Source organism: Oreochromis niloticus, linkage group LG17, assembly GCF_001858045.2.
Source record: "Oreochromis niloticus isolate F11D_XX linkage group LG17, O_niloticus_UMD_NMBU, whole genome shotgun sequence".
Lineage (NCBI taxonomy): Eukaryota > Metazoa > Chordata > Actinopteri > Cichliformes > Cichlidae > Oreochromis > Oreochromis niloticus.
In genome coordinates, this window is record NC_031981.2 from 21490655 (window position 1) to 21504131 (window position 13477).

Genomic DNA, 13477 nt, shown 5'->3' on the forward strand with positions numbered 1-13477 from the left:
CCTGTTGAGAATGAGACCTGTTGTTGTCAGTGCAAAGAAAATTCTAGCCACTACATGGGCATTTACTTTATTGATTATATCTTATCTTAAGATAGAGTTTAGTCATACATATACATTCTTATATGAATATAATTGATGTTGGCTCTATAAACATAATTCCCCAGCTCTGTGATGCACTGGTTTTATGCTCTCTGAATATCCAGGAGGTCACTTGCCATTGAAGGGAGTAACAGTCGCTTGGCGTTTAGCTTGTAAAGCTACTCAATAGAAGACTTGTTAGAGTTGAATATACAGCTGAGCTGAATATAGACCCACAGAAACATTGAAGTTACTAATGGAGCTGCATCCAAAGACAAAGCTGTCACTAAAAAAGAGAGACGGAGCAAACTTTAAACTTCAGTCTCAGTGAGATTTAATCAGACACTCGTCTCTATTTTTAACATCTACCTCTGCTGTCAGTGCATCAAGGTGTGCTGCTATTGTAGTTACAGGCCTATTTTTAGCCTCCATCCAGGCTGGGTTTGTAGTCGTGCCTTTGCAGTGACTCACAGGTCTGTTAGCCTGATTGAGGAAGTCCGCTACTGAGTCCCAACCTCAACACTATAGAGTGACAGACAGACAGGCAGGAAGAGAGACATACAGCTGGTGAGACAGGGAGCACAAAGAGGGAAACGGCTGTTTTACTTTGAGAGGTTTAAGGAGAGGATGGACATGAGGCAGAGCAGAGACGACAGATAAATAAAACCACATTTTCTGGGAAAATTAAAATTTTTTGTCTAAAAAGGAATAATTTTTTAAAAGATATTAAAAAGGACGTTTAACCACTTTTTTCTCAACATTTTTCTTCGGTTTCCTATCAGGACTTGGCTTCTTTGCTGAACACAAAAGAGACTAAAGAGAAGGATATTTTCTACCATCCACCTGAAACAGTGAATACAAACACACCCGTCCTACCTCAGGCTCAGGATTATGGTGGTGCATGGTCCGCGTGGGGATCTGAGACAGGATCAAAATGCTGAAATGTAAAGTTTGCAGTTATTTCTGCTGTCTGTGGTTCACCTCACTGCTGCTGCTGCATCAGGTCAGTCTGACATTCATGATCTGTGTCGAAAACGAGCACATACATAAGAAGCTTCAGATGTGATATCAACCTCATGCGATCTGAGTTACTCTTTCGATTAACTGTGATCACTCTGCATGCTCCTGTAGTTGAGGCTCATCTCAGATACAATGCAAACTTTTTTTTATTTTTTCAAATATGAATTTGTTTCTTTTCTTGTTGCATTTTTGTAAAAGTCCATGAAATATATAATAATTACTAAATTTCTAAAAAGAAACAAAGTGCTTTGTGAACAAGTCTCTGCGACTCTGTTTTCAAAAATGTGCCTAATGCAAGATGAGCAAATATTAACTCATGGTTTCTTTCAGTTCTTTAAATTAAAATGCAAAATAAAACTGGCCCTTCTTTTTTTAAATTTTAAATACCAAAGAAGTCATGTGTGAATAAAATTAAATGCAATGAGATAAATAAAATGAAATCCATGTGAGATGTTATACAGAGTAGATTCAGCAGCGTTTAGCCTAAAAAGATGAAAATGGGTTCATTTATCTTCATGACAAGCTTTAAGGAGCTTGTCATTTTTAGGTAGAAAACTTGAGAAATAACAGCAAAGTTTGTCTTAAACCAACCAAATATATATATATATTTAGAAAAATCTGTATTTTTCATTCTTTTAAGAAAGATTTGTCTTCATGACAAACAAATCTTGGTGTTAGCATCCATCAGGTCACCAGTGAACTATGCATAGTGTTTGATTTGATTAACATTCAATACTTTTCAAAGGATGTTGACCTGTTTTGAACACCAAAATGGAAATGTTTAATCAAGAAAACTGCCAAAAATATATGGGACTTTATTTGAAATGAACCCATTAAAAATTATAATTTGGACTTTGAGTCCGATACAAACAAAAGTTTGTGCGATACAGTTTCTTCTTTGGTGACACCTGTTACTGCAAAGGGAAACCTCATAAAGTGCCATCTGCCTTGGTGTTGCTTTGAGCACCAACATGTGATGGAGCATTTACACAATCTAAAATGTTTTTCCATGTATAAAATGATTTCTTTTTGCATGGTTCACTTCATTAAATATACCTCCATCCACTTTAAAACACTCAAACAAGCGAGTCGCTTCCCGCTGAGCATGTTTAGCACTAAATCAGGGATGTAATTGCAGAAAAGCAGAGAAGAAACACATGCTCCTTCTGATGAGTGCATTTCTAGATTACAGTTCCAAATAATAGATATGTATTTTGTTTTCAGAAGTAAAAAAATGGGAAGTTCTTACTATCATTGCTTCAGTTTCATGTTTCTTTATGTTTTTTCAGTGAAAGAAACACTGAAAAGAACATTTTTCTTCTACCCAGTGTCTTCAGGTTTACACTCTGATGATTGTTGGCTGAAACCAAAAGCTGCACATTAGCAGGTTTACCCAGATAGCAGTGAAGGTTTGGCTCATGTACAGTTTTGCTTGGGCCATATTTGACTTTGACTGACTGCCTGAAATCTCCCAGAGGTTTAATGATGATGTGTCACATATGAGGTGTGCTATGACATGTGGGCCACATTTGGACAGGGTTAATGAGTCTGACCTCAGAGTAAGCCAAGGTTTAGCTCACATTAGTGATGGGGGGCAGTTCAGGCATTTCTTTATTAATAAAAAATTCCAACTATATCAAAGCAGATTTAAGGTTTATTTAACCATAACCTCATGCTGCTACTTCTGTGATTAGTAAGTTACACCAACATTTATACAGTCTCATTTTCCTCGGTCGCGCTTCCCTCTCTTCCTGACTGTCGCCTCATTGCCGCATTGTTGTCTCTGAACTCCCTGAACTTCATTATCAGTGACAAATTGTTTTATTTTCTCTTGTGCTGGCCAAATTTTGAGGACAAAAAGCTCAGAAGCAACTATCTCCAACTTTATTATCATATTACACAGGAGGTCAGTTCAACAGTCAAACCCAAAACATGATAAAAACGCACAAATACGCAGTTGCAGCTCTTTAAATAGCACAGCTGATTAACTGTCCGTGGGGTGGATGCTTCAGAAACTCTGCAGCTCTCAAAGCCTTAAAATCAGCCCTGTTACTAAAATAAACTCTTAATCTTTATACTTCTCAGCAGACGCTGACAGTAGTTGCTAAAAAGCTTGTTGGTTTGATCCATCACTTTCTGCCATTTCTGATTGGACACTCATGAGGTGAACCAAATAAATTTGATTCTATTTTTCCTCATTTTGGGTGACGTTTTGATAGCTTTGTGCACCTCAGTCTCATTAATTAATGCTGTTTTGTCAAAGCTGCACTGCTGGTATGACTAAGTCACACACAAAGTGTCCATTGGTGTGTAGCTTGACAGAGTGGGATATTACATTGGTGATAAAGATGTGTGAATCTCAAAGCTTATTAATGTCGTTGGCCAAGTGGCAACCTCTGGGGCAAAATCTGCTGTTCCACTGATGTCTACTTGAGGGTTCAAAAGCAAGTCAGTCCCTATAAACGTTTTAAAATGCTAAACTTTAAAGCAGGAATTATGTATAAATACGTTCACAGAATGCATTGGTCTCTGTAGCTAATTTAGCCCCTTCATAACAATTGTACAGAATGTTTCTATAACTTACCTCTTTAAATTGGCTTACAGTTGGCATTGTTGGGGGCCTGGTCTCTTTGACTGATAAATGGATGGTGGCACAGGTGGCTGGAGCTGCTAGCTGTGTGCTAGGCTTCACCTCAGTTAACTGGAGTCACTGAACTGGACCTCTGGACTGTGTTTGTGCTGTTGGAGCGTTGTGGAGCATTATTAATGACATTATCTGACCAATAATATGGCTGCTGTGAGGTTATTGTACTAACAGACCGTCCAAGATGTCTGAGCTGCAGTTTTGAGGAGTTATATTCTAGGATTTTATTTGGATTTTACAGAGCACTGATTAGCAGGAGTCTCTGTGATGCTCCCATACGGTCTATAGATGCAGCTTGCTAACTAATTTGGCTGGCATTAGCTGATAACTTAGCATGCAACTGGTGGCATCACTGTGTCCATCTGTGATCCTTTCCTAAACCCAGTTGAGCCGCTTTTAGGGTCTGAACCTAATCAGTGAGTTAAATTGAAAGCCAAAAACAAGTAGGAAAAAACAAATTACAGAACAAGGTCCAGAAAGGACTCTAAAAATAGCCTCTCAACTTCCACCACCCCCCTTACTTCCCAGCGCCAACTTTGCAGGTCAAACTGGGCTCTTACCTTTCAGTGGTTGGAGCATCAACACCAAAGTATGCCTCTATTCATGTGTGAGTCAAAATCACAAAAATATTTGGAAACCAGAAAATATTAAAGAAAAATGAAAAAAATGTTTTTGTTTGCTGATCAAAATTAAGAAGGGTGGGGAAAATTTGGACTTATGACCTGAGTACTACTTAAGTTTTGGCTCCTCTGTAGCCAGAACTTCAGAAAGTTATCAGAACAATGGGATCAAAGTACAGCAACGCCCAACATCTTCATTTTGGGAATGAGCCTCCTGTAGACTTGAAAGCAGACTATAAAAGTCTGTTGTTTCCTCCCTTATGGAAAACAGAGGCTGTAGATTCCTGAACGCTCCAGCATCAACATGTCTGTAGAAACCGTTAACCATATTTGGATGATAGGGTGGTATTGGCTAACAGATACAGACACCTGCTCATTACTGCTCAGTAACATCCAGAATTACTTCTCAGAATTTCAGTACGGTGGACCTGAGAGGTCAAATGCACTGCAACTCAAGGCAGAAAAGACGACATCAGCTCACAAAAGACATCCTCAAAAAACAAGACGGAAGTGTTTTTTGGGAGACAGAAGTGACGAGCTAATGGTAAATGGCTAGAAGCGAACATATAATTACAATATTAAACAACTTATCCCATCAAAACACACTTTACCTGCATCCTTTCGGTAGCATAGTTTTTTTTTCTGTCACTTCTGCAGCTGTTCCATCACAAATATTGTATCCCCAAAAAGACTTCCGCTGTGTTTTGCTAGATTTTCTTTTCCTTTTTATATTGGTTTTTTTTTTCAACTTCTTGTTAATTCAACTTTTGTTTCATGTGCGTTTGCTGGTGTTTTCTTAATTTTTCTTGCAGTGCACTTGACCTCTCAGGGCCACCATAGCTCAAACTTTATAGACTGTTTGATACAATTAACTGCACAGGAGCCATATTATTGGTCAGATGATTAGAAATGCACCAAAAGGTATGACTCCTGTAGAGCTCTAACAATGAAGTCTATGAGGACTGATTCACTATTGAAGCCTCAAGTGGAGAAATGCAGCTTTTGGTTTCCTTGCTCAGGCCTTGAGGTTTTTTCCCCAGTATTAACTGGTGTATCTTTTGGTGACAAACACCTGGAAAAAAACTCATGTTATGCTTTTATTTCTAAAATTTTCCTCTCAATGTTTCTTCTCACTCATGTCTGTTCATCTCTTTCTGTCAGAATGGAAGCAGCGCAGCTCCCGCAGAGGAAAATGTAGCTTCTTCACCATGTAACATCTCCTTATCTGAACCGGTATCCAGTCTGGACTCCATATCACTGACTGTGAGCACACCTGGACAGAACTGCTCTTTCACTGTGACCTCTCCAGATACAGATGGCATCGAGTGTAGGCAAAGAACAAGAGAAGAGGAGGTGGTGGAGGGTTCAAGCAGAGCACATCATGTAGGAACCGACCAGCTAGGAGTCGAAGCGGGAGGAAACAAGAGCATGAGAGAAGTTTTCACCTGTGTTCTGGATCACCTGGAGCCTGGGACCGCCTACCAGCTGCAGGTGCAGTCGAAGACAGATCAGGAGTCTGCAAACATCACCGCTCACACCAGTAAGTCCTGATCCCATCTAGATGTGTAAAAAATTTAAGATATTCAAAAAAGATACATACTGTTGACGGACGTATCCATATTCATGTGCATACTGATTACTTACTTAGATTACTCAGTAATTTTGATTACAAATGCACAATTAATTTATGTTGAACGTGTGACATTTCTGCTACTTCTTGTAGTTTTATTAGGGCATGTCGAATTTTTATTTTATTTGACACAGTGCTAAACACACCATACCTGCACCGGTTCACAGACTTAAACCCCGTTCACTATAGTGGAGCTAATACTCTATTGTTTTCTGTTTCATTGCATTGTTTCCATCTCCTCTGCCCTCTCGCGTTTGAAGTGAACCAACAGGACTCGACCTCCATGTCTTTGTGTATCTCAGAGTTAATGTCATGCAGCTTCCCCTCTCTGCAGCTCTGTGATTAGCTACAGGAACCCCTGCCCTGCTGAGAGAGAGTGATAGAGTTGTTAAAGTAAATGCATGTGTGTGTGTTGTGTCTCCACGCTGGCGGGAGTCCAGAACAGAAGTTGGACCCTCAGTGTGTATTTCCATCGTGGGCAGAGCTCAGGGTTCAGCCATTTCCTGCCTCCATTGTTTCTTTGTTCTGTGGGAAAGGGTGTGAAGGTGTGTATAAGTGTGTGTTTGTGTTCATGTGTGTGTTGAGTTTGGGGAAAACTGGGTGTTGCTGCACCCAATCGAGTCCCGACAGTAACCTTCTCAGAAATCCAAAACACTTCTACTGTGGCGTTTGTGGTTTCTTATCTTTTGTAGCATGCCGACTGTTACATCCACTGACCTTTAGCGGACTGGTCAAATATTTTTACCTCCGTCCTCAAATTTTCTAGTAGACATCACATGTATTTATTTGGTTGCTGGCTTGGTTGGTTGGTTAGTTGGTTGAAAAATCAAACTATGAACCAGGCAACTGTCTCACATCTCAAAGAACATAGAAACTTAGTATTGAAGATATTTGAAGATATCTTTAGATACAGAACCATCCACCTGTAGTTTACTAGATTATTCAAGCTTTCTTAATCCCGACTTTGGTTTTATATTTAACTAAGTTGTTGCATGAAGGATCATGTCAGACGTCATGGTCTGAAGTTTGCTCTGTTTTTGGGATCTTCTTCCTGTCATATAAAGACGTTTGTCTGTTTGTCCTCAACATGAACTATTGTTGAGAACAGTTTAATGCCCATCCTCCATCTTCCTTGTGCCAGTGTTTTTATATTAGTCTTAGATCTGTAGCTAGTCACGAGTTAGGCTAAAACATATCAAATCATTATATAAGCTAGCACAACTATACTGACCTTCCAAACATCACTATTTAGTTTTCATCTTTATTTTTGTCAAAATTTATGGCAAAGTTATAGCAGTACTCTACATTTAAGACTTTTTTAGAAAGAAAGTCAGAACATGGTATATCCTCCCCAGATAAAAACTAAGTAGCTAATTTCTAACTTGGTTCGGTTAAGTTTTATTTATATACCACCAAATCACAACAGCAGTTTTGTCAAGGTGCTTTATATTGTAAAGTAAAGATTCTACAATAAAACAGGGAAAACCCCAACCATCAAACTATGCTCAAGCACTTGGTGATAGTGGGAAGGAAAAACTCCCTTTCAATAGGAAGAAACCTCCAGCAGAACCAGGCTCAGGGAGGGGTGGCCATCTGCTGTGGCTGGCTGGGTGTGAGGGGAGGAAGACAGAAGGTCTTATCTTTAAGATAAGACCTCATAGATAAGATGTTTCTACAACTAAAACCTCATCAGTCCTGTTTGTCATAGAAGTTTGAACATCACACCTTATTATAGCTCCTGGAGAGAAGACACACTGATGATTTTATTGGAGCTGAAATAATTTTAACTTATTTGATTTGAGAATGTGAACCTGAAAACGATTGACTTCAGACTTAAGCAGCAGATGTATGAATGCTAACAGTTTCTATAAAAAAGCAACTGTGATCATTTATTGACACTGATTTAACAGAAAATGGGTCAAATTTCATAAATCATGTTCAGGCTGTTGGAAACAAATACAAGCTCTCTGCTCTAAACTATGGGTCGAGGTTTCCTGCGCTTATTTCAGAGAGTTGGTTGGTAACAGAGGAAAAAACTTTAATATTTAATGTTGGGTTCAGGTTATGAGAGAGTTCTTAAAGTGTTCATGTGTGTCTGTCAGTTACAGAGTAAAGATACTCCTAATCATTTCACAGTGAAGGTCTATGTTGATGCCATGTCTTTACTTCTTTGTAGCCTTTAACCATTAGCATGGTGGCATTTCTTCACAGCAGTTTTAGGAAGAGGGCTGCGACTGGCTGCACGTACAGAACCAGTCCTGAATTCTTCAGACCAGTCGTAGCTTTGTGGGTCAGAAAAGCTTAAACAAAGAACAAAGAAATAACTGTGGATGCTAAACGGGCCTCGACCTGCACCATGTTCACATGTGCTGCGTTACAGCATTGTGTTTGTGTCCACTGATGTTGTGGTTGTCATCTAACCAAAGGATGTGTTGAGCTCGAACATGGAAGAGCTCCATGTTGTGTCTGAAACAGTGGGACTGTTCCTTTAAGGTAAATTATATATTTTGAACATGAAGGTCAGTCGGACTGCAGGGAGGTTTCAGCAGGAAAAGGATCCATCGCTTCCATCCGTGGCCTTGTCATCAAAGTCTGAACATCGTGGGAGGCCTGCTGACACACACACACATGCCTGTTTGAATTTCTTCCACACCGCCTCTCTGCAGCCTCACAAGGTTGTTAAAAAAGTACTCTTGTGTCACCAGCCACTCCAGTCTGAGGTCAAATACAGTCATCACAATCTCCACAAATAAACAGTTAAAGTTTCTGCAATTAGCTTTTCTTTAAAAAAAAACAAAAAAAAAAACGTTGGGGGTTGGGGGGGAGTAGACAACAAAAATCAGAACACCCAGCCTAAATGGGCATTCAAAAGCTCACAAGTCTTCGCACAAAATAATTAAATGAAATAAGCATGCAAGGCAAAAGGTTAAAGCGGGCTGTAAATTGAATTATTTAGTTTAATGTTTAATTTGCTTTTGTCTCAGAGCCCTCAGCAGTGATCGTCCTTGCGGTGACATCCAGGACCTGCAGCAGTCTAAGTCTTTCCTGGCAGGCTGGAAACGGCAGGACGCAGCGCTTCAGGCTCCAGCTGTGGGAACAGCCTGAGAGTCCAGATCAGTCCGGTACGTCTGTGATGTTTCTAACTGCTTATGATCATCCATGTCCTCAAAAGAAACAGCCCTGATGCAATCATCCACTCTCAGCGTTTCCATACTTTTAATCCTGGACTCTACCAGAGTAGCTCTGCATGATTCACAGTTTAAAATAAGGCACCATGAGTGAGTTTACATTTCAGGCTCTTTCAGATTGAAGAACAGAAAAAAAACTGCTTTTAGCTGATTGTTTCAAGCAGTCTGAAGCTTTCAGCGTCTCAACTTCTTCTCCACTGTCATGTCTGCAGGTCTGCTGAAGAACGAGACTTTAGGGAGCACAACAACGCGACACACACTAAACGGCCTGGTGCCAGGTCGACTGTACAACATTACTGTGGTGACAGAGAGTGGCAAGCTGCAAAACAGCCAGACCATCGAGGCTCAGACAGGTAAGGAAGGAGAGGAAGAGGGGGGAAAGTGATGACAGGAGGAAAGAGGTAAATGAGTGAATGAAGGAAAGGATAAAAAAGATGGAAAGGCAAAAAGCAAAAGATACAAGATAAAGAAAGAAATTAAAGGAAAGCAAGAATAAAACAAGGAAACAAGACAGGAAGGAGTGAAAGCAGAAAAAGCAAAACAACAAAAAAGCAAGAGGTAAAAAGAAATAAAATGAAGGAATTAAACAAACAGACAGCAGAAAGAAAAGGAAAAAAAACAAGGACAGTCAGAAAAACTGAAACAAGGGAAGGAAATAAAGAAGGAAACAAGTTCCAATGGAACAAAAGGAAAAAAAGAAGGAGAGAGTGAAACAGTAAAGGAAACAAATCAGAAAGACAGCAAAGAAAAATGGAAAAGAAGTAAATGTTACATTTGAGTCTCTTTTCTCTTTAGTGCCTTCTGCTGTTTCCAACATCACCACTAACTACGAGAATAGCACCAGCTTGCTGTTGTCGTGGCAAAAGCCCAAAGGCGACCTGGACGCTCTCATTGTCACGCTCACATCTAATGGCACGAGGCTCTGGGAGACCACCCTGCCTGGGAACGTCACAGAGATCACCATCCATCAGCTGACTCCTGGCTCAGCCTATCAGCTCACAGTGACTTCTAGGAGCGGCAGACTGACAAACCAATCAGAAATCACTGTCAGGACAGGTGAGATGATGAAATGAAACTGCCCTTTATTTTTTTTCTTTGTTTCCCCCCTTTCTCCTCACCCTGTCATCTTCTTGTCTCCAGCTCCAGCTCCAGCATCCCTCCTCACCTTGTCTCCCTCCACCTCTGGTGGCCTCTTCCTGGCTTGGTCGCCTCCAACTGGTCACTGGGAGAACTACACGCTGTTCCTATTTGATGGCTCTCAACAGGTAGTCAGCACATCTCTGGACCGGGAGGCAGTGAACTTCAGCATCCCCAGGGCAGGCCTAACACCAGGGAGAGTGTACAGAGTCGTTTTGAGAGTGGAGAGTGGAGGACTGACGGCTGAGAGTAGCTGTGAGGGATCAACAGGTCAGAAATATATCAGCACAAATACATATGAGAGTACATATCATACTTGTGAAGTTCAGCTCCGACCAGTGGTACCGACTAATCTGACCACTTCAAAGTGAGGGCTGAACTGGGCTCCTGTACTGGTGTGCCAGAATAACAACTTGCAGTAAAACTTGCTGTTTTTCCGTCTGTCTCTGCAGCTCCTGCTCCGGTGTTGGATCTCCACATTCGGCACTCTGATCAGACCTCACTCAGTGCTATGTGGAGCCACGCCCCCTTGGGGTCACGTGACAGCTACTTCCTCACCCTTTACCATGGTAATAACAGTACAGCCTACCAGTCTTTTTCTTTTTTTTGTAAACTTGCTGAAATCAGCATTGCTATTTTCAAAATTTTGACTCTTAAATGTTAGAAAAAGTTGTTTTTTCTTCATTATACTTCCTGCTGTCTCCTAGATAACAACACGGTGGCTACCAGGACGGTGGAGCCAAATATGAGGGAGTGCACCTTCAATGTCCTCACACCTGGGAGACTGTACACCATTACCGTGACAACCAGAAGTGGAAAACTGAACACCTCTGTTTCTGTGGAGGGGAGAACAGGTGTGTGTTTTTATACTGCCCATGTGTTGGTGGTAGTAAAACTGCAGGTCCCCACGAGGTACCGTAGGAAAGAACACCAGTTCAACTGATTTTATTTTAGCATGTAAAAACGTGGAAAGTTTTTCTCAGATAACTGAACATGAAGTACATTGTCAGAAAAGATTATGATATTGTTCAAAATATCAGAATGTAATTTTATTTTAATGACTATTAACTCTCTCTCTCCCTCTATGTATACATATATATATATATATATATATATATATATATATATATATATATGTATATGTAATACAACATTTACAACATTTATAGAACAATAAAACTTAAAATTGAGTTAAAACTGAGTGCTGAGATAAGTGTTATTGAATGGTTTAAGGAATGTTTAAGTATTTTGGGAAAATGTTTATTTACTTTAAGTTCCTCATGTGTTTTTGTTTGTCTTCAGTTCCCATGGAATTGCATGCCTTCACTCTGAGAAACATGGGCGTCAACAGTCTTGAGGCCTCATGGACAAAACCACCAGGAGATGTAGACTTGTACACGTTGACATTGCTACAGGATAGGTGTGTCTATAAGGAAACTATTACAGTAACTTCTGTTTGATCAGGGTATTTAAAACACTTGTAAAATCTACAGTATTACACAAGGTCTGAGATCATTCATCTTTCAGCCCACGTCTTAAAACAGAAGTCAAACTGCAATCATGCAGTATGTGTAACCAGCAACATCTACAACTGCTTTTAAAGTCCCTCGTTATACATTTATTCACTCTGCTTTAACTTTTATTCCTGTCAGTGTGAATATTAACATGTATTTTCCTTTTCAGTGTTGTTGTTCAGAACTACAGTGTTCCAGTTAGCTCTTCTTCTCTGCTGCTGGCTGGTTTGACACCTGGCACCCTCTACAGGCTGCAGGCTGTCACTGTCAGTGGGGAGCAACAGTCTAAACCCATCAGTCTGGAGGCACGCACAGGTGACATTTTATTAAATCTTTATATCTCTGCAGTCTCTGATGAAAATGTATTTCTTGTTTATGGGTTGTGTTAAGAGGTCTCTCCTTTCTAACAATTTCACATCATAAATAAATAAAAATACATATAGAAACTAAAAATAAAAATCATGTTTAAAAAATAAGGTCCAAACTCACTGCTTCCACAGTAATTAACTGGGTAAGTAGGAGCCATTTGCTGCTAATCAATTTTACTTGATTGATTAATCATCAGTAAGTGTGAGCACCTTTATAAAGGATGATGTTTTGCCCATCTGGTGTCAGGCAAATAGTCCATCATTCTTCTTCATCTTCCAGCTGCTCACTTTAGGGGTCACCTCAGCAGATCATCTGCCTAACCCTAACCCTAACCCTCATCTCAATATATCCCTGATATCCTCCTCTGTCACACCAACCCTCCACATATCCTATTTTGAACATTAATTTTCCAGCAAATTAACCCCACGCTCGGATCATGCAGACTCTACAGGCCTCAGTTAGCGGGTGTTTGAACCAGTTTAGCTTATTTGTCAGCACAAAAAACTCATATCTACTGTCTGCATGTTGGTGGAGGGCTGATGATTTGGGTTTGATTTACAACCACAGGAACTGGATACCCAGCAATCATCAAGTCTTCCATAAACCATGAACTCCCGAGTATTCTAAAGTCAAATGTTAGATGACCTTTTCTAAAGCTAAAGCTTGGGTTGTGCAATAAGATAACAAGCCCATACACAGCAGCAAATCACCAACAGAATGGCTGAAAAAGAAAAAAAAAATCAGTGCTTGTGTTTGTGTTTAAATAATGAACCTGGTGAGGGCACAGCTGTGTTTGTACTCCCTCTGCACACGTAAATGTGACATTGTTTGAAATTCAGTATTTATTTACACTCATTTTTTTATTCTGTTTTCAGAAGGGGAAAAATCATGTTAACAGAAAAGCCCCAGTTTACTGTAACTGTTGTTACTGTTCAGGAAGCCAGAGAAACTGTAAAATGTTTACAACACACAAACATGCAAAGGCACGACAGCTTATGTAACACTGTTTGATTGCCGGGATCTTATTGTGTAGAGACAATATTGCTGTGTGACCCTCTCAACCAAACAGTCTGAACAGGAATGTCAGCAGACAGTTTACAGTAACTAAAAAATGTCCTGAGTCGACTTTGTGGTCCGCTGTAAAATCAGGCTTGCTGGAAATATTAGAGTTTTTTTTTTTCTTTTTTTTTTTTTTAGAGTTTAGTCAAAAGAAAGAGCATGATTTCAACATGAAAAACATTTTTTCCTAACTTCTTTTCAGATGAACAATGTTGTAA

The 13477-nt window shown here is 39.9% G+C and overlaps 1 protein-coding gene across 1 annotated transcript in view; it reads left to right on the forward strand.

The window, feature by feature from the left end:
- The first annotated feature begins 616 nt into the window (after positions 1–616).
- Positions 617–13477, forward strand: part of LOC100691958 (receptor-type tyrosine-protein phosphatase beta) — a 37185-nt gene continuing 24324 nt past the window's right edge. The window contains exons 1-10 of the mRNA XM_005463463.4: positions 617–1081; positions 5524–5902; positions 8977–9114; positions 9393–9533; positions 9976–10236; positions 10321–10587; positions 10770–10886; positions 11025–11171; positions 11620–11737; positions 12001–12146. Of these exons, the coding sequence (XP_005463520.1) occupies positions 1013–1081; positions 5524–5902; positions 8977–9114; positions 9393–9533; positions 9976–10236; positions 10321–10587; positions 10770–10886; positions 11025–11171; positions 11620–11737; positions 12001–12146 (1783 nt within the window). The 5' untranslated portion in view covers positions 617–1012. The remainder of the gene's footprint in view (positions 1082–5523; positions 5903–8976; positions 9115–9392; positions 9534–9975; positions 10237–10320; positions 10588–10769; positions 10887–11024; positions 11172–11619; positions 11738–12000; positions 12147–13477) is intronic.